The sequence below is a fragment of the Talpa occidentalis genome, unplaced genomic scaffold, assembly GCF_014898055.3.
Source record: "Talpa occidentalis isolate TD23 unplaced genomic scaffold, MPIMG_talOcc4v2.1 talOcc4.2, whole genome shotgun sequence".
Lineage (NCBI taxonomy): Eukaryota > Metazoa > Chordata > Mammalia > Eulipotyphla > Talpidae > Talpa > Talpa occidentalis.
The window spans coordinates 64,919,768-64,947,069 of record NW_023602073.1 but is presented as its reverse complement, the minus strand read 5'-3'; the positions used below and the strand labels follow the sequence as shown (position 1 = coordinate 64,947,069).

Sequence of the window (27,302 nt, the reverse complement as noted above, 5' to 3'; positions counted from 1 at the left end):
CCCAGTGGAGCCCGTCGGATCCAGCCTAGCTTTGCGCCCGGGGGCGCGCCACCTACCAGTCCGAGGTGAGGACCGCGAGAGCCAGGGCGCGCCGGGCGGGGGTCGCTCCGGGGATTTCAGGCCGGGGGTCGCGGCTGAGCCGAGTGCGGTGGAGAGAGGAAGGGGTCACGGGAGCGAGTCCTGGGCAGAGTGGGGGAGGAGGGGACGGAGACCGCTCGATGCCGAGAACGGCCCCCGCGTCCCCTCGGTGCCCGAGTCCGCCTCTGGGCGCCGCTGCCAGCCAGTGGACTCCATCCGACTGCGTTCATAGCTCCCACCCATGCCGCGCCCTGACCTCGCTCCGCGCTGCCCATCCTCTGCTCCTCACCCGGCGGGCTCCCAAGTTCCTGTCTGCAATCCCCTCGCCCGCTTAACCCCACCCGACCCCGCCCTCCCGCTGCCCCCACCCCTCTTCTGTCCTGACGCCCCTCGCGCGCCTCGATGCCTGTCATGAGGAACCCGCATCCTAGCCGCGGTCTCCGCGTCCGGCAGTCTCCCAGCCCGTGTCGTCCCACAGGTGTCCGCACGTCCGGCCTTTCCTTCGTCCGTCCCACCTGGGGCCGGCGCCGACCATGCCCAGCGGCTGCCGCTGCCTACATCTCGTGTGCCTGTTGTGCTTCTTGGGGGCACCGGTTCAGCCTGCCGGAGGTGAGCGCGCCCCGGGGCTCAGGTCCCGGCCCGGACCCGCGGTCCCTCGCTTGCACGTTGACCTCTGCCGGCCAGAGACGGCACTGCAGCCGCTCCTACCCGCGGGGCTGGAGAGACCCAGGTGGTTCCTTTGGATAAGATGGATCTCTTCTTTCCTGAACCCCCCCCCCTCAATTAATGGAACTTTGCATCCTCTCCCGAATCCCGCATCTCGGAAAGCCTCACCCCTCCCACATCAATCTCTTGCAGCCGATGACTGCAGCTCTCACTGTGACCTGTCCCACGGCTGCTGTGCGCCTGACGGTTCCTGCAGGTACCTCTCCAGAACATGTGTTCCCAAACCCTTTGCTCTCCATTTCCCAGTCCTTCACACCACAGCCAGGTGAGGCCTCTGGGCAGAGTGTCTAGGGCCTTAAGACCTTACAGATCACTCCTTATTCGCTGAGGGCCAGCCTCTCCCCCATTCCCACCTCCCCTTGCCTTCTTTTGCTTCTAGTTTATGTCTTCCCATTTCTTGACTCTCCCAAAGACTTGGAGGATCCAGGAATTCTGAAACATACCAGGAGAAAGACCTGAACGAAGCTTGATAGTGTTTGGAGGTTGGGATCTACAGCAGGGGGAGATAAAGGAAAGCTAAAAAGGGACTTGGTTTAGCCCAGAAAAGAAAGGCAGCCGGGAGGGTTGCTGGGGAGAAGCACTTATGAAACAGGATCTTTCTGGATGCATTTGAGTAATTGACTCACTGGGGTGGGGGCTGGGCAAATTCTGTAGTAGAGGAAAATGTGTCTGGACATAGGGAAAGAAGCTGATACGGCAAGCTGCTGGAGGAACTAGGGGTTTTGCCACCCTCCATCCTTGGGGGCTTTTAACAAATCAGTCAGGCATTTGTCCTGGAATCAGGGAGGGAACAGTCCTGATGACCTTTCAAGGTCACTTTTGAAAAAATGTTTTTGAGTACCTCAGATGTGCCAAGAGTAGTGTTGGAGGCATTTACAGACATCTTACTTAACACATCCCTGCTAGGTGTATCCCCGATTTACAGATGAGAAAACTGAGGCTCAGAATGGTCAAACTGCAAAACCAGGACTTGAAGGCTGGTGTCTGAAGGTCTGATTCCATGTATGCGTCCTATGACTACCTGCTTTCCCTTAGGGGCTGTTACATGTCCTCCTGTGTTCTAGAAGCTCTGGTCCTGCCTCCTGCATTTCCTCACATCTCCTGATCCCAGACTCTGTGCTTCTCCCCATCAGGTGTGACCCAGGCTGGGAGGGACTGCACTGTGAACGGTGTGTGAGGATGCCTGGCTGCCAGCACGGTACCTGCCACCAGCCTTGGCAGTGCATCTGTCACAGTGGCTGGGCAGGCAAGTTCTGTGACAAAGGTAGGAAGTAGAGGGTAACTCTTGGGCTGGGGAGCCCCATGTTTCTTGGGAAAACACCCCAGCCATATTTACTGAGCTCAAACCCTCAAAAACCCATGGTATTTTATCACTTTAGACTTTATACCTATCTGTGGTCTGAAATAGTCTGCAACATAACCCCATGAGATAGGCCAGGCAGCTGCCAATGATTGTACTTATTTTGCAGATGAAGAAACTGAGCCCTACAGATGAGATACAACTTGCCCAAAGTCATTTTCAGACAGAATCAACAGTGCCAGGGCTAGGAGACTCATGACTCCGAACTCGTTTCCCCTCATTACACCACACCAACCCTGGGGTTGGGCTATAGTACAAGCCACATCCATAGAGCCTTGGGTGGGGCTCAGGTAGGACTGGGTGCCACATATAAGGGATTACCCTGAACCTTCCATCTCCTCAACAGATGAGCACATCTGTACCACACAGTCCCCCTGCCGGAATGGAGGTCAGTGCATATATGACGGGGGTGGCGAGTACCACTGTGTGTGCCCCCCAGGCTTCCATGGGCGTGACTGCGAGCGCAAGACTGGACCTTGTGATCAGGCAGGGTGAGTGGGACCTTAGATGAGACTCTGGGGATGGGACAAGGACAGAGGCAGGACAGTTGAGAGGGTGGTGGATGAAGTATTAGGGCTGAGGGTTGGAAGTCTCATATGGGGGCACCAGAGGATAAAATCCCAGCCTGCCAAAGTGTCCCAAGTCAGGATTTTTCAGCTTTTTTGTACCACTGAACCATTTCTGTACAAGGAAAATTGTGGGAAGGGTGGGCATGGGGAAGGTGAGGATGCCCTCACCTCCCAGGAGCAAGGGAGCCAGCATGCAGCTCCTAAGGATGCCCTGTACAGCAGTCTGCAGGATGAGTGAGGAAACAGGCCTTTAGGGCTAGACTTGTCCTCATTTCTGCCTCAGGTCTGTGAACCTAGAGAATAATAATAGCACACTTGCCTCGAGCCTTGCCTTTAGACCAGGCCCTGTGCTAAATGCTTGTCACTAGATTATCTCATATAACTCTCACAATTTGGGAGACTGGATGCTATTCATACTCCCATTTTTTGAATGAGGCCTTGGAGGGTCCATGACACAGCTGGAAAGGGAGGCAGGGTGGCAGCAGTAAGGTTGCTGGCCTGAGCTACCCTGCAGTGTATGTCAGTATTGATGTCCTCTCCCACCCTACCTCAGCTCTCCGTGCCGGAACGGCGGACAGTGCCAGGACAACCAGGGCTTTGCCCTCAATTTCACGTGCCGCTGCTTGGCGGGCTTTGTGGGTGCCCACTGTGAGGTGAATGTAGATGACTGTCTGATGCGGCCCTGTGCTAATGGTGCCACCTGCGTGGATGGTATAAACCGCTTCTCCTGCCTTTGCCCTGAGGGCTTTGCTGGACGCTTCTGCACCATCAACCTGGATGACTGTGCCAGCCGCCCATGCCAGAGAGGAGCCCGCTGTCGGGACCGTGTCCATGACTTCGACTGTCTCTGCCCCAGTGGCTATGGAGGCAAGACTTGTGAGCTAGTTTTACCTATCCCAAACCTGGCCACCACAGCGGACATACCTCTGGGGCCCACCTCAGCTGTGATGGCACCTGCCACGGGGCCTGTGCCCCACAGCGCAGGGGCTGGTCTGCTGCGGATCTCAGTGAAGGAGGTGGTACGGAGGCAAGAGGCTGGGCTAGGTGAGTCTAGCCTGGTGGCCGTGGTGGTGTTTGGGGCCGTCACTGCTGCCCTGGTCATGTCCACAGTGTTCCTGACCCTGCGGGCCTGGCGCCGGGGTGTCTGCCCCCCTGGACCCTGTTGCTACCCTGCCCCGCACTATGCCCCGGCACGCCAGGACCAGGAGTGCCAGGTGAGCATGCTGCCAGCAGGGCCCCCCCTGTCACTTGACCTGCCCCCTGAGCCTGGAAAGACCACAGCACTGTGATGGAGGTGGGGGTGTTCCGCCCCTCCTCACCTCCACCTCTCAGACTCGAGTAATCCTCACCACCCCTCAGCTGGGGTACACATATTGAGGGAACTCAGCCTCATAACAGAAATATTATTTTTTTAATACACAGAATGTAAAATGGGAATTTTATCAAATAAATCTATGAAAGTACAAGTGGGTTCCTTTGCCAGAAAAACCTGCCTAGAGTCCCAGATATGAAAGGTCCTGAGCAGAGGCCTGGTTCTGGGGCATCTTGGGACCCTGCCATCCAAGAATGAGTAGTTTCCAAAGTGGAACCCGGGAGACCCTCTCCCCTCTGGGGAAGTGAGGGAGAACCAAAAAGAATATAAAAGAGCGCTAATACCTTTGCCCTGAGGTGGATAAGACAGGGGAGACCCTGGAGGGTGGGGGTCAGACTCGGGGCCTTAGGGGGAGTACTGGGTACCCTGTTGGCTGCTCTGCAGCAGCTGCTGGAACAGCGAGTGGGGCTGGCTGCGCAGGGCGGCAGGGGAATCCAGCTCCACAACCCTCCCCGCGTGTAGCACCAGCACCCGGTCCGAGTTCAGGATCGTGTTGAGCCTGTGTGTGAGAAGGAGGTGGGGGAACGGGAGATGATTCCTTCTCTCTAGACAGGCTTTAGCCCTGGCTCTGTGCTAGGGGAGGGACTGCAGTTTCCCTCCAATCATGTACTTGATCAGTGTCTAGAGAATAAGGGGCTGAGATTTTGGGGTGGGGGGGGCTGGAATCTCAAGGGCCCTAATCCATGGGGTCCCTGAAGAGAATGGAGGCTCTGGGTTCATGACACCATAGTTCCTGATTAGATTCTCCCACTGGACATTGGCATACCTGTGGGCAATGGTCAGCACTGTCTTGTTGGCAAAGCGTCTGCAGATGGTCTGCTGGAGCAGCTGGTCTGTCTTCTGGTCCACGCTTGCTGTGGCTTCATCAATACACAGGATCTGTTAGTTGTAGAAAGGGTATGGAAGGGAAGAGAGGAGGTTAGCTTTGGCTCCTAATCAAGCATTACCCCACTTCCTATGGTCCCCCGAAACTTCTCTCAACCCTCCTTCTTACCCCTAACATGCCTTCTGCCTGCTTCCTGGCCCTCCAATGTCTCTTCCTCTTGTCTTACCTTGGCATCTGTGAGGAGAGCCCTGGCCAGACACAGCAGCTGCCTCTGACCCAGGGATAAGCTTCGGCCTCCCTCGCCCACCTCACCATCCAGACCACCTGCAAAGCACAGTGTCTTCACCCCCAGATCCGGATCTCTCCCCACTTCCACCACCCTGCAGGGTAGGGCCTACTACTCACCCAGGGATCCGATAACATCACTCAGGTGGCACTGCTCCAGGGCCTGCCACAGGACTCTGTCCTCGTGCAGGCTCCGGGGGTCCAGATTTTCCCGAACAGTCCCACTGAACAAAAAGGGCTCCTGGGGGATGATAGCCAACTGGGATCTGGGGGACAAAGAGGGGATAAGACATGCAGTCTAAGCTGGAGATATGGACACTTTTGCTCCCAGCACAGGTTTTAGCTATAGTTCTAGCACCTCTAGAAAAGCTTGGGAATAAGGCCTAAACATAACCCCCACACTGGTCCCACCCCACCTCCAGCAGGTGGTTGGCCATGAACCTATAACTGTGTCTTCGCTGTGACAAATACCCAAGGCATAAACTGTCCTTAAGGAGCTTAGCTCTCACTGAGGTACCAAAAATGGAACAAGTGTGGCCTAAACTGTGGCACTGGCTCCAGTGGACACTGGGAAAGCAGTTGCTGGAAAAGAACCATCACGAGTTTGAACAGGTAAGGGGTACTTCAAGGTTTAAGGCCCGGAATTGGGTGCAGGCCCGGAATTGGGTGCTGAGAAGCTATCTGATCTATTAGGTAAGGGCACCACAGGTTAGAAGAGAGGCCAGGACCAGGACCAGGGCTTGGAATCAGGCAGGCCTTTAGGACAGAGCTCCTCTACCTTTTTCATGCCATGGGACTTGGCAAAAATGACAACTAAGTTGGGCCTCCCCTGGTGGCGCAGCGGTTGAGTGCTGGGCTGCTCGGCTGCCCGCAGCCTCTGCAGCGCCAGTTCGTTCCCCGGCCGCCGGCGAGGGTCCCGCCAAAAAAAAAAAAAAAAAAAAAAAAATGACAACTAAGTTAACCTGGGGTGGGAGTAGGGTGATATTTAGTCCCTGATGAGGCCACTTGTGGCCAGGAGGCAATGGGTCCAGGTCTTGAGTTACCCTGAGCACTGACTTCCAGGGCTTGGGACAGGGTGGAAGGGAAGGCCTGGGAGGCAGTGATCTAGGAGGTAGGGACAGGCGGGGGGTGTAGGCTAGGAAGTACAAGAAAGATGAAGCAGGAGAAGTGGCCCTGGATAAAGCTGAAGATCTTGAGACCAGCTATAAATCTGCACCCGAGCACAAGGCGCTCTCTTTCCTCACCCGCCTGTCCTCCCCTCCATCTTACCCCTGATGCACCCTGGCTGCCCTGAGGGCACATAAAGCCTTCCTAGTTGGGTCTTCCTATCAGATTAAGCTCCTTCTTCCTCCTCCGGACCTGAGCTCGGCCAGCTCCAGCTGCCTGGTGTCCACGCCGTCCAGCAGTACTCGCCCCGAGCTGGGCTCCAGCAGCCGGAAGAGCACCAATAACAGCGAAGACTTGCCGGAGCCTGTGCGGCCCACAATACCCAGCTTCTCTCCAGGCTGCACGCGGAAGGTCACTCCATCCAGGGCATTTGGCAGCCCTGTTCGGTACACCAGCACCACGTCCTGGAACTCCACGCTCCCCTGGGTCAGCCAGCCGACGCCCAGCTGGTGGGGTCCATGGTGGGGGATAAGAGAGATGGGGAGGAAGGAGGGAGGGTGGATGGAGGGGAAAGAGAGGAGAAGAATAAGTGAAAAGTGAATGGTGAGAGAGGAAAGGTAGGGAAATGAGGACAACAGCGGGGTCCATGTAGACAATGGAAACAAAGATGAGGACACAGTGAAAAAGGGTAAAGCTCAAATGGGGATATTAACAGAGCTGAGGAAGATGGTGAGGAGCAAAAGGCACAGAATGGGGAGGGGGCACTTGAGCCTTAAGGAGGGGCCTTCAGGGTTCCAACACCTGGGGCAGGGTGTAGGCCTACCTGTAGGGACTGGCCTTGAGGCTCCTGAGGCAGGTCACAGGAGTACTCCTCCAGCCGTTCCACACTCACCAGCATGGCTTCTGTCTTCGTGAAGCTGCTCACCAGGCCCGAGAGCAGGCCCGTTAGGGACAGGGCATAAGACAGCGACAGGCCCACCAGTCCTGGGGGAGAGGAGCACCAGCGCTAGGGTGGGCTTGGACATTGGGATGAGCACGGGCAGGGGTGGGGCAGAAAGGGAGAATCCAAAGCTGTGGACTGGGCATTCAAAGAAAGCCAAGAGAGAAGTCAGGAGCTATAGGACTAAGTCTAAGATCACAGATATAGATGCAGGGGAGTGGGGTAGGCCTGAAGAGGCTAGCTATGGGGGGAGGGGGCGGAGCAGGGTGCTGAAGCTGGGGGTAGAAAGGGAAAGGGATTGAAGGTGAGAATACTCGTAGTTCCAGATCACCACTGCCTGAACAAGTCACTCTTGGAGACTCAATTTCTCAAGTCTAAAATGGGAATGATGACGGAACCCTGGGTGGCAGGTGAAAATGTTGGGGGCATTGTTCAGGGAGAGGTCTAGGGCAGGGGTGGGAAGATGCTGTGGAGGTGAGGGTATAGGGCCCGGGTGGCACCTGGGTCAGCGAGGCCCTGCTGGTGCTGCACCAGGGCGATGCCTGCGATGGCGCTGACCACTGCGGCCCCCATGAGCTGTAGCCGAATGTCCAGCCACTGCATCGTGGCACTGGCAGCAAACTGGCACCTCTGGTTTAGCTCCAGAAGTCTCTGGTTCTCCTCCTCAAACCTGGGGGAGGCCAGAATGGAATCAAGGCTATTTCATCTTGCACTGACCTACCTAGACTCCTTCTCTGCAGGAAACTTGCAGCTGGGAGCTTATCCACACCCCCACAGGCCTTCCGTTTTCTTCCTCTTTCCCATACTGTCCTTAACTATCCTTCCTGCTCAAGAGGCCTGAAACCCCTCATGTTGCATGCCCCTCACATCCTCCCCACCCATAGCACCTCATCCCCCTGGCTCTGGCTTGGAGAGGCAGACTTCACACACCTGCTGGTGGCTCCGGCAGCCCGGATCACTGGGAGGCCAGCCAGGGTGTCAGCCAAGTGGGTGTAGAGTGGAGACAAGGTGAGGCTGCCCAGGCGCCGCAGCTCTCGTGAGGAGGCCCTGTAGTGGCGCTGCACACGGTAGTAAATGACGCTCAGAGGTGGCAGCAGCAGCAACAGCCAGGGCAGGCCAGAGCCCAGCACAACCAGGAGGCCCAGCAGACCTACTGCATTGGCCAGGAAGATATTGAGGAGGAAGGGCAGGCTGTCATCTGTACAGGCCACGTCAGAGGAGAAGCGGTTTAGGACCCGGCCTATGGGCGTGGACTCAAAGAAGGTCACTGGTGCCTGGAAGAGATGTGGTTGGAACAGGGCAGGGTCTGGCAGAAAAGGTGTTGGGGGTAGGCCTTCAGGGTGTGGGTGGGGGGTAGGAAAGAGCTCTATGGTAGAGAATAGGAAAGGAGTAAACTGTCCCCAAAGTTTGGGGGCAGAGGGGAGAGGTGGGTGGAGCCTGGAAGAAGCACAATGAGGGTACTTTCCCATCTTTCTGGCCAGTGGCCACCCTGACAGGCCACGCTGGACATGCTTACTCCCCTTTCAAGGGCAGGGATTTAATCTCTCTCCAGTAGATAGGCCTGTGAGATTTAGTCAGCTGTCAGGAGGAACATCCTGGATGGCTCGCAGTAAGACAGTGGTGAGGGCAGCGGGTGAAGTCAGTATTATCTCACAGCTAAGCGCTCAGGTTCTGGAGCCAGACTGTTACTCAGATTCTAGCTCTGCCACTTACTAGATGTGAGACCCTTAACCAAGAACTAAATCTCCGCGCCCCCCACCCCCATCCCTCATTTTAAAAGGACAGGTATTTAAGGACAAGGAGAAAAAGAGAGGCACCTGCATGGTCACAGGTGGGCAAGAGAGCTGCCAGGAGCTAAATCTCTTAAGAGTCCCTACTCCTGGGGCCTCCCTGGTGGTGTAGGGGTTAAAGACAGTGCTATCAAGCAATAGACAGCCACTGCAACATGAGTTCAATCCCCCACCAGGGAGCTACCCATATGGCACAGCAGACCTCTCCAGCCTCGCCCGCTGCTCCCCTCAGCAGTGTATTTCATTTGATCAGCCTGTTCTGCTCCCCACTCTGTCTCACCCTCCACACCTCTGGCCTGTACCCAGTTATAGTATGCATAAATAAATAAATCTTTAAAAAAAAAAAAAAAAGAGTCCCTACTCCTCATCTGGGAAATGCAGCTGATAATGTAACTATATCTCACAGGGCTGTAACCAGGATTAGAGACCATGTAGGCAGCTGTCAGGTGCTCAGAGCAGTCTACTTGGCCTGGAGTAGGTGCTTAGGAATTGCTAGTTGTGTGGACTGCTACTGGGAGGAACAGTAGTAGTCTTCTCCCTTCCCCTGCCTTTGCCATCCTCCAATTCTCTGCCTTTACTTAGGAAAAGTCTTTGCTTCCGGCAAGGAACTAGGTGAATGACTTTCTGAAGCACCCCCTGAAGCGTAGGAGAGTGTATTCCTTCACAATCTGAAGGTGCCTGTACAGGCTCCCGGAGGAGAGTCAGAACACAGTTCTCTGCCAGGTCACCGCCCTGACAGGCAGGGGAAAGATCCACTTCATATTGGGTTCAGAATGTGGCTCTGCAGGGAACTAGCCTTGGTCAGGTCACTCATACTCTGATTCTGTTTTCTCATCTGTAAAATGTACACACACCTTGGGCCTCCCCGGTGGCGCAGCGGTTGAGCGCTGGGTTGCAAAGCTGCCCGCAGCCTCTGCAGCGCCAGTTCGATCCCCAGCTGCTCCCCGGCCACCAGGCGAGGGTCCCACATGGCACGCAGACCTCTTGTGCTGCCCGCTGCTCCCCTCAGCAGTGTACTTCGGTCCTTCTGCCTGCTCTGCTCCCCGCTCTGGCTCTGATGAATTCTCTCACCCTCCTGCGCTTCTGACTGTACCCAGTGCTTGTATAAATAAATAAATAAATCTTTAAAAAAAAAAAAAATGTACACACACCAGTACCTACTCTACAGACTAATTATGAGGCCCTAAAAACAGACAAGAAAGAGTTTTGTAATAATATTAACATTAATAATATTACTAATTATGTATTTACTATGTGCCAAGCACTTTCTATGTACTAAATTAAATCCTCATAATAAGTCTGTACAGTAAGTAACAGGCCAGATAGATACATAGCAACAGGGATAGGTCTTATAAACAGCCCAAAATAAAAATAATAAGAAATGAAAAATCACTTATTAAAATCTGTGCACAGGGCCTCCCCTGGTGGCACAGCGGTTAAGCGCTGAGCTGCGAAGCTGCCCGCAGCCTCTGCAGTGCCGGTTCGATGCCCCGCTGCTGGTGAGGGTCCCACATGGCAAGACAGACCTCTCCACTGTCTCGCCAGCTTGCTCCCCTCAGCAGTGTATTTCGTCTGTCTGCCTGTTCTGTTCCCCACTCTGATTCTGGTGAATTCTCTCACCCTCCTGTGCTTCTGACTGTACCCAGTGCTTGTATAAATAAATAAATAAATCTTAAAAAAAAATCTAAAATCTGTGCACAAAACACATAGGTATTTTGCAAAAAAGATAAAGACAAAGACACATAGTAAATATACTTGGAATGACTGTTTATCAAGGAAAGGAAAGGAAATGTGATAGGGCAGGCAGATAAAAGGAGGTGGAAAAACAAATAAAACAAAAGAGACCTTGCATGAACTATGGGGTATGATTAATTCAGCCCCTGCACCTCAAGTCCAATCGGAAGAGACTGTGATGAAGTTTCTTTTCTCCCCATTTTACAAATGAGAAAACTACAGGCTTAAGCACCTGGGTTTGCACTCAGGCAGCAACTCTGCTCTCAGCCTCTGCAGGTTGCAAGCTGTAAGTGAGGACTGGGAGGCAGGATGGGGCCCACTATGGAGCCCAGGTACTGGAAGGAAATCATCCCCCATCCTCTTACCTTAAAGACCCTACACAGCAGGCGGCGATGCAGGGTGGCAGTTGCCCGGAGGGTGCCGGCCGCAAAGAACACTGCCCGGAGAAGGGTGCAGAGGGAGTTGACGCCAGCAATGACCGCATAGATGGTGAGGTAGAAGCGGATGTCTGAGGAGCCACTGGAGGCAGCTTTAGGCAGTGGGAACATTGAGGTGCTGGATGGTGGGGAGGGGGCTGTGGGTAACCAAAAGTAGGGCCACTCAGGGGTTCTTTCCCCCACCTCACACACACTTCCTCTCCTCACTCTCCAAGAGACAGCTCCTGAACACCAGTGCCCCCAACTCTCACTCAGGGCCTGGTAACTCTTCAGAGAGTACCAGGCCTATACCCAGCCTTGTCACTCACTAGAGGCTTCCGGGAGAGAAGAGGAGCAGCTGGGCGGAGAGGAGGCCTGTGAAGTCTGGGCTGCTGGGGACTGGCGCCTCCAGGGAGCTATTTTTGGCTGCCTTCAGCTGGGAGATCCAGTAGGAGAGCCACCAGTCAGCTGCATTCCGTGTGCCTGAGGGGTGGAGCGAAGGAGAGCACTGGAGACTCCTTCCTTCTATTCAAATGCCCCGTTTCTGTCTTTGACTCTGGGTTCTACCCTTTTTCACCTGGCCCTCCCCACCCTCATTCGATCCCATGTCCTCCCTGTGTGTGCTTTCCCAGGCCCATCACCCTTTAGCTCTGGGGACAGCAAGATCTCAAATTTTGCAGAATGGGGCAGACTAGAAGATGGATACAGAGTGTACCCCTATGGCCCCTGGGGCTTAGAATTAGGGGCATGCCTCATCCTAGCATTGCCAGTGCTTGGTGAGTCTCTGGGCTTTGTTTTGTTTTGTTTGTTTTAACGTAGAACTGGGGTTTGGGGGATAAGTGGATTCACCAGAGACAGAGTGGGGAGCAGAAGAGGCAGATCTACTGAAATACATTGTGTGGTTTATTTTTTTTTAAGATTTATTTATTTATTTATACAAGCACTGGGTACAGTCAGAAGCGCGGGAGGGTGAGAGAATTCACCAGAGACAGAGCGGAGAGCAGAACAGGCAGACTGACAAAATACACTGCTGAGGGGAGCAGCAGGTGGCAGGAGAGGTCTGTCGCGCCATGTGGGACCCTCGCCGGTGGCCGGGGATTGAACTGGCGCTGCAGAGGCTGTGGGCAGCTTCACAACCCAGCGTTCAACCGCTGCGCCACCGGGGAGGCCCCCTGAAATACACTGTTGAGGGGAGCAACGGGTGAGACAGGAGAGGTCTGCTGTGCCATATGTGGGTCAGCTCCCTGGCTGGGGATCGAATTCAAGCCATAGCAGTAATAGTGCTGAGATTTAGCCCCTAGCCCACCAGGGAGGCCCGAGTCTCCAGACTTTGTAATGATTAGTACAAAGTGATAGATGTTGGAGCCTCCCTGGTGACACAAAGGGTTAAGTGTCAGCACTATGAAGTAATCTGGTGCCATTGCACAAGTTCGATCCCCAGCTAGAGAGGTAACCCACATGGCACAGCGGACCTCTCCTGTCTTGCCCACTGCTCCCCTCAGCAGTGTATTTCGGTCAATATGCCTGTTCTGTTCCCTACTCTGTCTCTGGTGAATCCTCTCATCGCCTCCCCACCACACCTCTGACCTACACCCCAGTTCTTATATGCATAAATAAATAAATCTTAAAAAAAAAAAAAAAGTGATGGATGTGTAGGGACCTAAACAACAGGACCCTGGGTAGGATAAGGAACTTCCAGGGATACTCTTACCTTGCATGAGGAGCAGAGAGAAGAGGATAGCCAGGGCCAGGCCCCACCCCACGGCCCTCCAATATGCTCGGTACACGTGGAAGGCCACAGCACCCTCCTTCTTGCTTTCTTCCTGCAGCAGGCGACCAGATGTGCTCTTCTCCACCTCTAGGCCCTCCTTTGTCCTCTCTGGTTTCTGTACTGACTTGACTGTGGCTGCAAGAATCAGGAAGGGATAGGGTTTGCAGGGCAGGGACAACACTTGCAGGGGCAGTGTTGCAAACACATCTCAGTGTTGAAAAAAGGCAGGTAGGCTTCCAAGAAAACCTCTCTCTAGTGTGGAGGCGAAGAGCAAGCCCCATCCTCTACCCCTTGGGCCATACCTGAATCAGACTGTTGTCCACCCTCTGCCCAGTCTGGAGGTATAGCTTGGACCAATGGCAGGATCTCAGAGGGAGGTCCTGGAAGGTAGAGGGAGATTAGAAGAGCCTGTTCTGGGTATATATACTATGCTTTTCTAAATTATGTGTGCATTCTCTTTGGACTTCCTTCCTGATTCACCCTGGCAGGCCCTGCCCTGAGACCCCACTCTGTTCAGCAGACCATTAAGTCCGCCCCTCTGCATCTGGAGGCCAATCAGCAGGCAGCATATGTTCATCCCTAGGAGAGTCACAGCCACTCCAAACACCCTGTCCAGAGTCCCCTCTCACTACCGCAGAGCTTTTTCATCAACTTCATGAAATTCTAACTAGGGGAGGCTCTCCTCATTTCTCCCTGTTTCTCTTCCAGTAAACTTACAGATGGGTATGTCTCTGGATCATAATCCTTCAGTGTTTGTGCGTGTGTTTTAACAAAAACTTTTTTTTAACAAAAAACCTGACTGCTTTCTCTTTTCCAAGGATATCAGACTGTCTTACAGATCTGGGCCTGCAAGTTCCCCAAAGTACCCAGTCACAAAGCCTAAGTCCCCAATCCAGCATTTCCCCAGTGAGCTCCTTTCCCTTCTGCTCTCCATTTCCCACACCAGTTCTGTGAAATCAGGAGAGGGCCTCCCACTAAACAGAAGGGTGACTGGGCCCAGGCCACACACAGACAGTCCATCTGTCCTCTTCTCCCATTATACCTGGGCAGATGCCTCCCTTATTCAGCTGGGCTCCCCCGAGTGGCCATTACCAGCCTGGATGAGGCGACCGGCTTCCATCAGCAACACCACGTCAGCCCTCTCCAGGTACTCAGTGCGGTGGGTACAAAGTAATCGTGTGGTGTGGCCCAGCATTCCAAGGATGCACCGTTGCAGTAGGTGGTTGGCCACATCTGCATCCACAGCTGCCAAAGGGTCATCGAGGAGATAGAGCTCCTTTTCCTAGGGAAAAGTGGGGACGCCATGGGCTCTAAGCCCTAAGTCCCCTAGCTAGAACTCAGACCCCTCCTAGGACATGATCTCAAGGCAGGCAGAGAAGAGAATTGAGAGGAACTCTAGGTGCTACCCCTACAGCAGTAGAGAAGGAGGTGAGATCTGAGGAGGGACTTCCCTTCAGTTAAGCAAGGGCAAAGCCAATGCTCAGTTTTCCTCGCTCCCAGGTTCTCAAGTTATATAATGCTTTTTAAAGGATCTTTAATTCTGCCTTAACTCTTCTAATCCTGCCAAATTCTGGATGGGATGGCCAAGGAACCAACATGACAAAAGCATGGAGGTGGGAAGTAAGAAACTGGATGCTGATGAAAATTTCTCCTCCCCTCCCCTCTCAGTTGAACTCCTGAGGCTCCAGAATCCCCACCTTTAACTTACCTGGTAGACAGCACGAGCTAGGGCAATCCGGGCCCGCTGTCCCCCACTGAGCGTCACACCCTTCTCCCCTACCTCCGTCTGGTCTCCAGCAGGCAGGATCTGATGGGACAGGCCCCCCATTGTTGGTCAGAAAACCCTCCTATACTTTCTAGCCCACTTCCTATCCCTTTGCAGGGAAGAGATGACAAGGGTCAAGAGAGCCAAGGAAGGCCTTCCTGGTGGCCTAGGGGTTCCAAGTCTGTGCTATTACCACTACTGCCTGAATTTGATCACCAGCCAGGGAGATAACCCACATATGGTGCAGCAGACCTCTCCTCTATTGCCTGCTGCTCCCCTCAGCAGTGTATTTTAGTAGATCTGCCTGTTCTGCTCCCCACTCTGTCTCTGGTGAATCCTCTTAACCCCCTGCAATTCTGGTCTATACCCCAGTTCTACGCAAAAAAAAAAAAAAAGCCAAGATGCTTGAGGAGACTGGGCTTAAATTTGGGGTGAGCAAGTCAGAAGGAAGAAGTCATACTTCCAGCAGAACACTCACTTGCACCTTACAGCATATCTCATCCAATCCCACAACAACCTTATGAAGTTGGTATTATTTGCTTTTCAGATGAGACCAAAGCTCGGACAAAAAAACTACCTTGCTCACAGTTGCTCCACAGCTAGTAAAGGGCAGTCATAAATTTTTAACCAATGTCACACTCACTACCCTGCTTTTTTACCAGGCAAAGGGATAATAGGCAAATTCAATGTGAAAACATTCACAGGTTTGCAGCCTGAGCCTTCCTGTGGCCTTGGAAGCAGTCTCCTTAGCTAACAGGGCCCCACACCAGAGGAAGCATTTGCGGTCCATCAGATGCTGAGACTGCAAGGGAAAAATTTTGTTTTTCATCTCTTTTCTTAGTATCTAGAACAGTTTCTGGTACCCAGTAGACGTTTGGGAAATGATTAATGTAGAAACAAATGCTAAATGAATATCAGATGCTCTACGGTCAAAGTTAGCAGCCCTCCTTTCCAGAGAGGTTCCCCATGTACCTGGGTAGGATAGTGGGGATGACAGTTCTGGAGGCAACATGGGAGGTAGGTGAGAAAGTCACAGAAGAAATCTACATTAGTCATTTCCCAAACGTCTAATGGGAAGAGGGTACCGAGAAGCAGGACACTCTGGGAGGATCAAAATCAGCCAGCCAGGCCCTGGTAAATGATGCCCAAGTAGAAGCAATCCCTTCCCAGAGGTGAGTCTCTGACCTGAGGTGTCAGGCACTCAGGGGAAGCAGGTGACCCGGAAGATTCAGGCTAGGCACTCACGCTAAGGTCGTCATTGAGGGCGCAGGCCTCTAGCACTTCCTTGTACAGCTGGGCATCAAATGTCTTCCCAAAAAGGATGTTGTCTCGGATGGTGGCAAACTGGATCCAGGGTTCCTGAGTGGCCAGGCCGAAACCTTTGGACAGCCCCCACACGGCTACCCGGCCATGCAACCTGCAGAGCCAGGCCAACAGCATGGGGATAGGCTCCCTCCATGCTCAGCCCCTGCCTCCCAGAAGCCTCCCTAGACTGCTGTCTTCTACCTAAGGGCCCCCTTCATGTCATAGCTTCCTGAATCAGCAGCCACTGAGGTCAAGAGGCCTTACTGAGGGTAATAGGCTCAGTCTGCAATGGGAAGGGAAGAAACTGCTCTGTGCCTGGGGCCAAGCAGCTGTCTCGGCTAGATGTATGAAGGATCGCAGCAGAGTGTAGCCCACACACTTTTTCACCTTCAAATAAAAGGGCCTTCCTCCTTCACACCTCTTTTCTCACTGGCTCCCTTTCTACACAACCACATTTTCTAACAGTAGCTGATGTTTGATGTTTCCCTTTGTTTCTTCACTCATTTTCCCTAATTTTTTCTTTTTAGCTCTTTTAATTTCTTCTTCACTCCTTTTGTAGCACTTGTAACATTCAAGTGTGATGATTTTAACTCACTTTTTTGACTGCCTTCCCCTGTCCAGACTGGGAACTCTCCCAAGAAGGGGACCATGTCTTGTTCATCTTGGCCTCTCTGGCCCCTAAAAAGGAGTCCACCACACAGCAGGGCTAGGTCAGTGTTTGCTGAGGGGCAGAGCTGAGGACAGGGGGCACTGGAGGCTGGTTACCTGTGGAGCTCCCCAGCGATGGCAGCCAGTAGCGAGCTCTTCCCGCAGCCTACCTTCCCCACGATGCCCACCAGGACACCCTGCAAGGAAGCCATACAATCAACAGTCAGGTCTCCCTCCCGAGGCCCTGGGCTGCCAATCATCCCACCGAGCTTTCTCTCCAGGCCCCAATTAGTCTCTAGGGAAATTCTGCACCCCCACAGCCTGCGCTGTACCTCAGAACTAGATACCCTGCTGGACCCAGAGGAGTAGGATGTTTTACCTCTTACTCCAAGGAGCTATCCATTTCACTCTCTGTGTAAAGGGCATCTGGAGAGGTACAGTGTGTGAGACAGCACAGGAGGAAAACTGCCCAAGAACTACCAGGGAAAGTTCTGAGGGGAACCAGAATGGGAAGAGCAGGGGGAAGGAGACAGACTACAAGGCCTGGAGGCTGGACTGCTGGCCAAATCCCATCTGTGGCTAGACTTCTGATATCTCAGAGCTAAAAGGACAGGAGTCCATTTGGGGACCTGCAGTTAAAATTTTCCTGTGCTCCATACATCATTGCACTATCTCCCTATACGGAAAGGAGACAAATTCCTTATCCAAAACCAGGTGGGGCTCCCAGAAGCTGTGTGTGTGATGCGGCCACCCTGCCAGCCAGGGTTGACTCATCTAGGAGTGAGGACCAGAATTATATGAGACCCTTCCCCAGGCAGTCTCCCTCTTTTAGGCTGAGGCCTGGGGGAGGGCTCTCCAGCGATATCTGCTAATGGGGAGCAAGTCCACATGGAGAACAAAGCAGCTACAGAGGGCAGCAGACAGAAAAGAGGGCACTCTGCAAGTCAGGGCCTGGTTTGGGGCTTGCTGAGACCTAGCTGCATGCTTGCCTTTGGAGTCCACTATTTATCTCTATATCCTTATTATAAATGCTTGTTTGCTTAGGCTAGCTCCAGTGGGTTTCTATGACTTACATCCAAAAAAGCCTCACTGACACATTAGTAAAATTCCTATGAAAAACTCCAGCCTTATCTTGCCTGAACTAAGAGAAAAAACAAAACACATAGCCCAAACAAGAAATGTGTGCCAAATGTGGTGAAGGCGGGTTGGGCATCCCTGGAGTATGCTGGGGTGAACTGTGGGCCAAAGGGTTGGACAGAAGTCAATGGAGAGTGAAGACTCAGGACTATAGTGGACAGTTGTGTCCTGCCAGGAATGTTCTACTTCAAGTGCTTCTTTGACCAGGTATGAGTCACAGGGGGTGTAATCCCTTTTAACTGGGCTAAATAGAGGCTCATACACCCTGTTCACAAAAATCTTTCTCGAAAGGGACTGTAGCAGGGCCTCTCCTCCAGATTCCCAGCCTGGGGAAGATAGTAGAGAAGCTCTGAGGTCCCTTGAGAACTTTTTAGCCTCGGAAGGTCACTTGTTCTGGACTAGGTAAACTATGCAAAGACCAGCTAAAAATGACTGCTTGAAAGACCTGTGTGTGGGGCCTCCCTGGTGGCGCAAGGGGATGGGACACAACCTATGAAGCTGTCCACAGCCACTGCAACACAAGTTTGATCCCCTGGCCAGCCAGGGAGCTACTCACATGGCACAGCAGACCTCTCCTGACTCGCCCGCTGTTCTCCTCAGCAGTGTGTTTCAGTCAGTCTGCCTGTTCTGTTCCCCACTGTCTCTGGTGAATCCTCTCACCCCCCACACCTCTGGCCTGTACCCAGCTCTTGTATGCATAAATGGATAAATTAAAAAAAAAAAAAAAAAAAAAAAGACCTGTGTGTGGAAGAATGACAGAGCTGAGGTATCATCTCCTCTCTGATTAGAACCTGCTCAGTAAAACCCCTCCATCCTTCTGCCAGTAGTTAGAGCTACAGGATCAGTAGCTATGCTCAGCTCCATTCTTGTTTCCCGTCCCTAAACCCCCATCTTCCTCATTAGTTTGGGGACTCTCACAGGGTGTCTGACCAACAAACCTTCTTCACTTCAAGGTGACTGATGAAGGTCTCCTGGCTGGTTCCAACTGGGTCCCAGGAGAACAGGGCTTCATGCAGCTCCACTGCTGTAGACAGCTCTGTGGGGGGATCTTAACAGGGAAGAAGTCTCTCAACTTGGGCTCCTAATTTACAACTTACTGCTTGGGGAAGGTAAACCAGGACCATGTCATTGGCTTGCCTATCCCATATGAATCTGGGGGTTGATTCAGCCTGACTTGATCTGAGGTTCCTCCCTAGGAACCTGTTCTGCCTGGATCCTGCCGCCTCTGGCCCTTCCTTACAATCTCTATGTACAGTGCCCCAGGGGCTACAGTTCCCTCCTCACCCTGCACTGGGTTCTGCCCTCTCACTTCCCAATTACCTGGGCTGTAGTAGGCCTGAGGATTGTGGTTGGGAAGGTCAAGAAACCGCTGGATCCGGTCCAATGACACTTTGGCCTCCAGCAGGCCATTGATCACCCAGGGGAAGTTGTTGAGGGGGAGAATGAGCATGTGCACCAGTGCCAGGGCCGTGAACACCTAGGTAGAGTGGAATAATGGGTATGAGTGTGAGTGAAACATCACCCAAAGCACAAGAGCTTTGTGGAGGCCTGATCTATGGGTGGCCATGTGGACAGGTCTTTGGAGAGCAGAACAGGGCGGCAGAACTGAGGGATAAACTGGACAGTCCCTGGGTAGAGGTAGCCACTCCAAGAAATCCTACAAATGTCAAATTTCTTTTAGAGATCCAGATTGCATCTTGATAAGCACACTGGCTAACTCATTTTGAAACCATCTCAAATGTCCAAATAACAATATCTGCTGTTCTCAGCACTGGATCATGGATTTTTTTATTCCCAAAGCATCAGAATGAGGGTAAGGGGGCTTAACACCAAGTCTGGGCCTAACCAGAAGTTGGAGAGGAAGAGAGGAAAGGAAAAGAGGAATCCCTTCATAAAGGGAAGGGTTATATATCCAGGGCCCTGGAAAAAGGTCTCTTCAGAGAATTTTCTCTTGGTCAGGAAAGGACAGGCAACTAGGGATCCTCCTCCCCGCCTTCCCAGCAGCACGGAGGGCCTGAACCCCCTTCTCCGATCCAGTGCAGTTTCCTTGCTGCTGCTTTCCCTCCCATGTTTTCATGCAGCAGTCCCTTCCCTCCTGATCCTCACCTTGGTGGCAGTAAGCTGGTGTCCCATGAGGACATAGGTGATAAAGATGACAATGGAGACGACAACCGGCAGGGCAGCCCACAGGTACACACAGGCTGCGTCCAGGTACTTGATGACCCGGAGCCGCCCCAGTTCCAGAGTCCGGAAGGCCTCTACTCGAGCCCCCAGTGCCTGCTCCCACCTGAAGAACTTGATGACCCGAATGCCACTCAGCAGCTCTGTCATGAGCTAAGGACAGGGACAAAAGAGCAGTGTGAAGTGGATACACTGCTCACTTGTCCAAGCCTCTGCCAAGTCTTCCCCAGGATCTCGGGGAATTCTGAGCGCCAACCATTGTTTCCCTAATCTAGGTTTTCTGCCTCATGTCAGTCCTTTCTGGAAGTCCTGCCTTCATACTCTTTCAGCCTTTGTTTCCCCTCCCAGTCTTTTATTTCTCCATACGCTCCAGCCAGGCTCAGGAGTGTATGGAATCCCCTCTTTCCTAGGAGACAGAAGTGGTGGGAAGTACAGGGGGTTACTGCCCTGGGGTAAAAGCACTCCTCCCATTAGGTGAGTGACTGAGGACTATTTCCCAAAGCCAGAAGATGTAGGTGTTGGGGCCTGGAGACAGCTGTAAAGACAGCACCTAGTCCATGGCTTGGGTGGTAGGGGATCTGTTTCTGTAGGAAGACACAGGACACTTTGGCCTCCAGCAGGCATTGATCACCCAGGGGAAGTTGTTGAGGGGGAGAAAGGCATAGAAAGGAACCCAGGCCACAGCCCAGGGCCAGACAGGCTGACGGGATCAGGCAAGATGGGCCACGGTCAGAGGGACGCCTTGCATCCTAACATCTGCACTGCCCAGCCTGTAAGCCAGCAAGGCACTGAGGACTTTCCCAGATGGCCCTGGAGACCTAGCCTACAGCTGTCATGAGGAAGAGGAATGGTCTCATCCCTAACCAGTTATCAGGAACAGTTCTCTAGCCCCCTGAATCAGCATTCTGAGCTCTTCCAGTAAGAGGCTGCCAACTATATTGTATGGATTCCCAGGACTGCCATCCCCCTATAGAGGTACACAGAACCCAGAACTAACCCCAATATCCAGAGTTGGCCTAGGCATTTGGTCAGTGAGGCTACTGCCTACCTCCTGTGTTACTACTAATGGACCACATTTATTTAGTGCTTACTATGTGGCTGGCACTGTACCAAGCACTATTTCATATGATCCTCATAATAGCCCTATGAGGCAAACTATTATCCTCATCTTACAGATAAGCAAACAGGCCCAAAGAAGTTAAGTGACTATCTGAGGTGATTAAACTAGTGAGAGTTAGGATTTGATGCCAGTTTTCTCCACCCTGAGCTCTTTAAACCTCAGGCACTGCGCATGGGAGGACCTAGGGCTCTGGATGCTTGGTGGGATCTCCAGATTGCTGAGGGACCCCAATAGCCCCTCACCTTGACCCGTGCATCCTTGTGCTGCAGCATCTCCTGGTTACTGGCCATGATGCGGGTGGCAATCACTTTGTTGACAGGTACCAGCAGCACTGCCAGGATCAGACCCCCTACAAAGGCCATTCCCACCTGGTGATGCAGCAGGTAGAGAGTGATGGCCAGTTGTAGGGGCAGGCCCCAGGCCTCGTGGAAGCTCCCAGCAAAGTTGAGTAGGCGCTCAGAGTCAGTGCCTAGCAGGTTCAGGACCTCCCCTGCAGGAGGGCGCCGGGGCCCCAGCTGTAGTGCTTTTCGGTATAGGATATTCATCACGGCTACCTGTGCCTGAAGAGCCACTTTCCGAATCTCATACCCATACTGATTCTGCAGCACTGCCCCCAGCACCGCTCCACTGGCTAGCCCCAGGGTATATAGCAGGCCGTTGCTAAGTGGCTCCTGCCCTTCTTCCAGGAAGCTCACCAGTAAGGATAGCAGCAGGGGGCCTGAGAATCCCATCATAGTACCCACCAGCTTTAGCACTCCAAGTGCCAGGTAGTGCCGCCCAAAAGCCCCATACAGAGCCTTCCAAAGCTGGGCCCCCTCCCTCCAATGTGCCTGGAAGACACGGGCCAGATAGTCTGGGTGCAATCTATGGGGGAGGCGGCAAGTGTCCTGGGGCTGCCGGAGCTCGCCATGGGCGCCTCGGGATAGCAGGGGTGCCAGCCAAGCATAGGAAAAACGTGACAGCCAACTCTCCCCATCTTCAGCTACCTCAGGTTCTTCAGACAGGAGGGGCTCTTGGGCCCAGGGTTCCCGTGGTCCCCCAGGGACTGCCCAGCCCAGTCCATAGGCCAAGAGAGCAGTCAGTTGCAGAATGAGAAAGCATAGGCGGGAGAGGGGCCCTGGGAGAAATGGGGGCAGAAGTGTGCCTCGCTGGCAGTGCCACAGGAGGGTGAGCACGAGGGCTGGGGCTGGCAGGAAGGCAGCCAGAGCCAAGGTCAAGGGTCCCCGGGAGCAGCCATGAGGAGAATGGGCCAACGCCCACAGGGCCAGGCTGTGGCTCATCCAAGCCAAAGCTGCCACGCCCCCTGCCAGCACCTCTAGCCCTATGGGTCCTGGGCCTGCCCCTGGTGGCAAAGCAACTGGAAGGAAATCTAACAGTGGAAAGATGGAAAGCAGGAAGGAGGTTACAAGTCGGAGGCGCCAGCCAGGACTGCAGGGTAGGTTGTAATCTGGACTCCTGGGGACAAGGGGGAAAAGAGAAAAGGAGGCACATCATGGCTGACTCAGGGCCCAGACACACCTCCAATAACTCACTTACCTAGAGGGAATCAATTCCCTTTTCTGCATTGTACACCTTATACTACCCCACTTTACCCTGGAACCCAGAGCCTTTTCTCCCCAAGAAATCTTCCTGGATTAACATAATCCATTTTTCTAATTTACCCATACCATTTCTCACCATTCTCTCACCACCAAAATTAATTTTTTTTTTTTTTTGGGTTAAAGATTTATTTATTTATTTATACAAGCACTGGGTACAGTCAGAAGCGCCAGAGGGTGAGAGAAGTCACCACAGCTAGAGCGGGGAACAGAACAGGCAGACAGATGAAATACACTGCTGAGGGGAGCAGCAGGTGCGGCAGGAGAGGTCCGTGCGCCATGTGGGACCCTCGCCGGTGGCCGGGGATTGAACCAGCACTGCAGAAGCTGCAGGCAGCTTTGCAGCCCAGTGCTCAACCGCTGCGCCACCAGGGGAGGCCCCAAAATTAATTTTTAATTAAAGTTATATTAAACCTGCAGAGCCTGGTTAGAGGGGCCTCCCTGGTGGCGCAAGGGGTTAAGCATCGCACTATGAAGCAATCCACAGCCGGCCAGGGAGCAACCCACATGGCGCACAGACCTCTCCTGCCGACTGCTGCTCCCCTCAGCAGTGTACTTCGTCAGTCTGCCTGCTCTGCTCTCCCCTCTGGCTCTGGTGAATTCTCTCACCCTCCGGTACTTCTGACTGTACCCAGTGCTTGTATAAATAAATAAATAAATAAATCTTTAAAAAAAAAAAAGTCCAGCTGAGGGCATCCCTGGTGGCACAAGGGGTTAAGTCTCAGCACTATCAAGCTATCACCAGCCACTGCATCAAGAGTTCAATCCCTGGCCAGGGAGCTAACCCACATAGCACAGCAGATGTCTCCTGTCTCACCCACTGCTCCCCTCAGCAGTGTATTTCAGTAGATCTGCCTGTTCTGCTCCCCACTCTGTCTCTGGTGAATCTTCTCAGCCTCCACACCTCTGGCCTACACCCTACTTTATGTATAAATAAATAAAATAAATCCTTAAAAAAAAAGTCCAGCTGATCACAGATATATGGAGGACTTTATGCTAGAGAAAAAGTAAATCTTTAATAATTCTATTTCCTAAGAAATTAGTATTTCCTAAGAAAGTAATATTTCTTTCCTAAGAAATAGAATGATGTTGGCCCTTGGAGGCTGGAACACTGACACAGTGGCTATCAATCAATCTTATGACCTTGGGCAAGTCTCCTTCCTGCTCTGAACCTTATGTTCCTCATCAATGCAGTAAGCAATGAGGAGTTGGGAGCCAAAGTCCTAAGATCCTTTCCTGTCTGAGATTCAGGATCTCTCTAACCTTTTTCAGGAAAGCACAAAAGTCTGCTTTCTTTTTCAACATTTTAAAAGGACAGCTTTATTGGGAAAAGGAGAAAGAAAATGAGAGGCACCTGCATAATCACAGTTGGGCAGGAGACATGCCAAAGCATAAAAGTTTGTTAAATGAAGTGAAGAAAATTTGTTCAAACCCCTCCCCCGTTTTTATTGATTACATGATTAAAGTATGAAGACTGTCCATTTTTAATAGATACTTTTCTGAGCAGGCTGTGGATATCTGTGCTGATAAACCCTCTCTAGACTTTTGTCTCATTCTGCATAATAAATCAGGATCCCTCCCAGACCAAGCATATCTGAAATTTTTCCTACCCAAGGAAGGTATTCATTGGCCCCTGAATTCATCTTGGATAGCAATACATTCTGTCCATCAGATGAGGGTCTCCCAAAGGCAGAGACTATACTCCCTGTCTTGCCAGCAGCTAGAGTGACACTAACTTTAGCCATATCAATCCATACAGGAACTAAACACAAAACCAAAGTCAGTTTGGCACCTACACCTTATATCCTCTAAAGGATGAGGTCTTTGATTTTGTTCTTCTCTTTTACCTACTGCTTCCTCCTCAGCTGACCACATACACTTTTCTTAGCCTAGGAACACAAGATTCATAGATGGAAGTGGTGAGGCTGGACCCACAACTTCAACACAAGTTATCCTTTGTGGCTCAGAACACTCATCCAATTTTGTCTCCAATTCATAATGACTGTGTTTGGGCATCTGAAAAAAAAATCTATAAAAGTGATGATTTCTACCACACACTGGGCGTTTAAAAATGTGCGAGGGAGTGTGCTATATGTTTAATTAAATGCATGCTAATTAGAAGAACAACTTTTCCCCTCTCCTCTCAAAAGACAGTCACACTGGGCCTCCCCGGTGGCGCAGTGGTTGAGCGCTGGGCTGCAAAGCTGCCCGAAGCCTCTGCAGCATCAATTCGATCCCCGGCTGCTCCCCGGCCACCGGAGGAGGGTTCTGCATGGCGCGCAGACCTCTCCTGCCGCCCGCTGCTCCCCTCAGCAGTGTACTTCGGTCCTTCTGCCTGCTCTGCTCCCTGCTCTGGCTCTGGTGAATTCTCTCACCCTCCCGCGCTTCTGACTGTACCCAGTGCTTGTATGAATAAATAAATAAATCTTTAAAAAAAAAAAAAAAGACAGTCACACTACAGAGTTCATTCTACTTTTGCTCTACCCCAGAGACCTCACTATTCTGGCTACACTGCAGGGCAATGAAGGTTTCGGGAAAGGTCTGCAGGCATACATGGACTGATGTCTTGCACCTGTTTTTACCCACCTCGGGGTGCCCCAGTGGCAGGCACTGAGCACGGCGAGAATCGCGTGGGGCAGGGCGCTAAGCACCAACTGAGTGAAGCAATGGCCCGTAGTGTCCCCCTCCCACACGGGGAGTGGCTGCAACACGCTGGTGCCGCACAGCTGGGCCAGGAGTCGCTCCATGGAGGCTTCACCTGTGGGGGGGAAGGTCGAGAGTGGAGGGAAGAGAAAGTTTCCCCCGAGGAAGGGTGCTCCGTATTCCAAAGGCCGCGGTCTGGCCTGGGAGGCGGCAGCCAGGGCGGGGGAGAGAGGTGGCTGCTGGCCAGGAAGCGGGGTGCTGCAGCAGCACGCGACCGCCGGCCCCAGCCGGGGCGCCCCGCCTGCAGCCCGCTCCTCTCGGGGGACCCGCTCTCGCTTCCGCGGAGAAGTCTGACCGCGCCCCTTCTCACATTACCTCAGAGTAAAAACACAAGAGTCTGGCTCCCTGGAGCGGGTTGACTTCTGCATTGGTCACCCACCCGATCTCCGGTTTCCCCCTTTTCTCTAGGTCCCAGTCCCAGGAGGCCGGAACCTCGAAGCTGAAGAAGGGCCTGCCGGCACCGGTGGCCGCAAGAGAGCTCGTTGCCGGCTCGCAGCGCCGGGCAGGCGGGCGGGGCGACCCCTAGAGGACGGATGACCTTGCGCGCGCCGTTGGCCCCTCCCATGCCCAGGCCTTCCGGGCGTGCGGGCACCGCCCTCTGCTCTTTATGCGAGGTGCTCGCTGATGCAGTCAGACCTTTGTATTGGGGCATGTTTATCATGCATTATGTATTATTGTGTTATGTATTTGGCTGCTGATGGCCGCTAAGAGGAGAAAATTTAGGATGGAGGTGTCACAGGATCTGAAACTGCAGGTGGGATAGAAATGATTAACATCATTGTTAAATCAGCTGTAGAAATGAAAAATCCTTAGGTGCCAACTGCTGGACTTCTATAGAAAGTATCCAGAGGCTGGGCCTCCCTGGTGGCGCAAGCACCGCGCTATGAAGCAATTCTCAGCCTCTGCAGCATGAGTTCGATCCCCGGCCAGCCAGGGAGCAACCCACATGGCGCAGCAGACCTCTCCTGTCTCACCCGATGCTCCCCTCAGCAGTGTATTTCAGTTAGCCTGCCTGTTCTGTTCCCCACTCTGTCTCTGGTGAATCCTCTCACCCTTGCATCTTTGGCCTGTATGCCAGCTCTTGTATGCATAAATAAATAAATCTTTAAAAAGGAAGAAAGAAAGAAAGTATCCAGAGGCACAGACCAGAGGTGGGGATATGGCAGTTGAAGGCCATTGGAGAGAATCACCAGTTCTTACAAATCAACCTAGTCACACCCTAGAAGAAATTAACAATAGATAACAATTCCATAAAGCAGCAGCTCCCCTGACTGCCCATGACTATGCCAGTGCCTCTCATCTTCTCCTTTTCCTAATAAAACTGTCCTTTCAAAATGTAAAATACAGGGGCCTCCCTGGTAGCCTAGCGATTAAGACTCAGCACTATCACTGCTACAGTCTGAGATCCATCCCCCACCAGGGAGCTACCCACATGACCCAGCAGAGCTCTCCTGTCTCCTCCCTTGTTCTCCTCAGCAGTGTTTATCAGTAGATCCACCTGTTCTGCTCCCCACTCCGTCTCTGGTGAATCCTCTAACCACCTGCACCTCTGGTTTACACGCCAGTTCTTGTATGCATAAGTAAATAAAAATAAATCTTAAAAAAAAACCATAATGATTTTTGTTTTGCTTTTATTTATTTTTTCACTGTGGTAACACTGGTTTACAATATTGTATATGATTAAGAGGTATAGGATCACACCCTTCAGATGTATGTTGCCATACACTTCCCATAATGTTTTTGAGATTCAAGGATGTTGTAGCAGGTTTTTGTTTACTTGCCTTTAAAAAAAAAAAAAAAACAGCTCTATTGCCTTTCCATCTGGTGGCAGCCATCATGTAAGCCAAAACTGGCACTTACAAGGACATCTG

The 27,302-nt window shown here is 52.6% G+C and overlaps 2 protein-coding genes across 6 annotated transcripts; one reads left to right on the top strand and one right to left on the bottom strand.

Moving 5' to 3' along the window:
• DLK2 (delta like non-canonical Notch ligand 2) lies at positions 1-4,193 on the top strand. Its single transcript, XM_037519768.2, has 6 exons — positions 1-65; positions 557-687; positions 937-1,000; positions 1,938-2,068; positions 2,511-2,655; positions 3,287-4,193. Exons 2-6 carry the CDS (start codon positions 612-614, stop codon positions 4,020-4,022), a joined length of 1,152 nt encoding a protein of 383 aa, XP_037375665.1. The 5' UTR covers positions 1-65; positions 557-611; the 3' UTR covers positions 4,023-4,193.
• ABCC10 (ATP binding cassette subfamily C member 10) lies at positions 4,122-25,914 on the bottom strand. Of its 5 annotated transcripts, XM_037519766.2 has the most exons (22): positions 25,747-25,914; positions 25,315-25,486; positions 21,373-22,585; positions 19,936-20,163; positions 19,150-19,306; positions 18,768-18,877; positions 16,810-16,889; positions 15,985-16,156; positions 14,683-14,781; positions 14,067-14,256; positions 13,277-13,354; positions 12,915-13,109; positions 11,533-11,686; positions 11,153-11,342; positions 8,194-8,537; positions 7,764-7,933; positions 7,147-7,307; positions 6,576-6,829; positions 5,337-5,482; positions 5,158-5,255; positions 4,872-4,984; positions 4,122-4,604 (listed from the first exon to the last, which is right to left on the bottom strand). In XM_037519766.2, the coding sequence occupies exons 2-22, from the start codon at positions 25,473-25,475 to the stop codon at positions 4,451-4,453; spliced, it is 4,467 nt and encodes a 1,488-aa protein (XP_037375663.1). In that variant the 5' UTR covers positions 25,476-25,486; positions 25,747-25,914; the 3' UTR covers positions 4,122-4,450. The 5 variants fall into 5 exon arrangements, 4 of the variants coding, with proteins under 4 accessions (XP_037375663.1, XP_037375664.1, XP_054554794.1 ...); XM_037519767.2 differs by lacking the exon at positions 25,747-25,914 and having other exon boundaries at positions 4,124-4,604; positions 21,373-21,498; positions 25,315-25,344; XM_054698819.1 differs by lacking the exons at positions 21,373-22,585; positions 25,747-25,914 and having other exon boundaries at positions 4,124-4,604; positions 25,315-25,346.
• Positions 25,915-27,302: the final 1,388 nt, after the last annotated feature.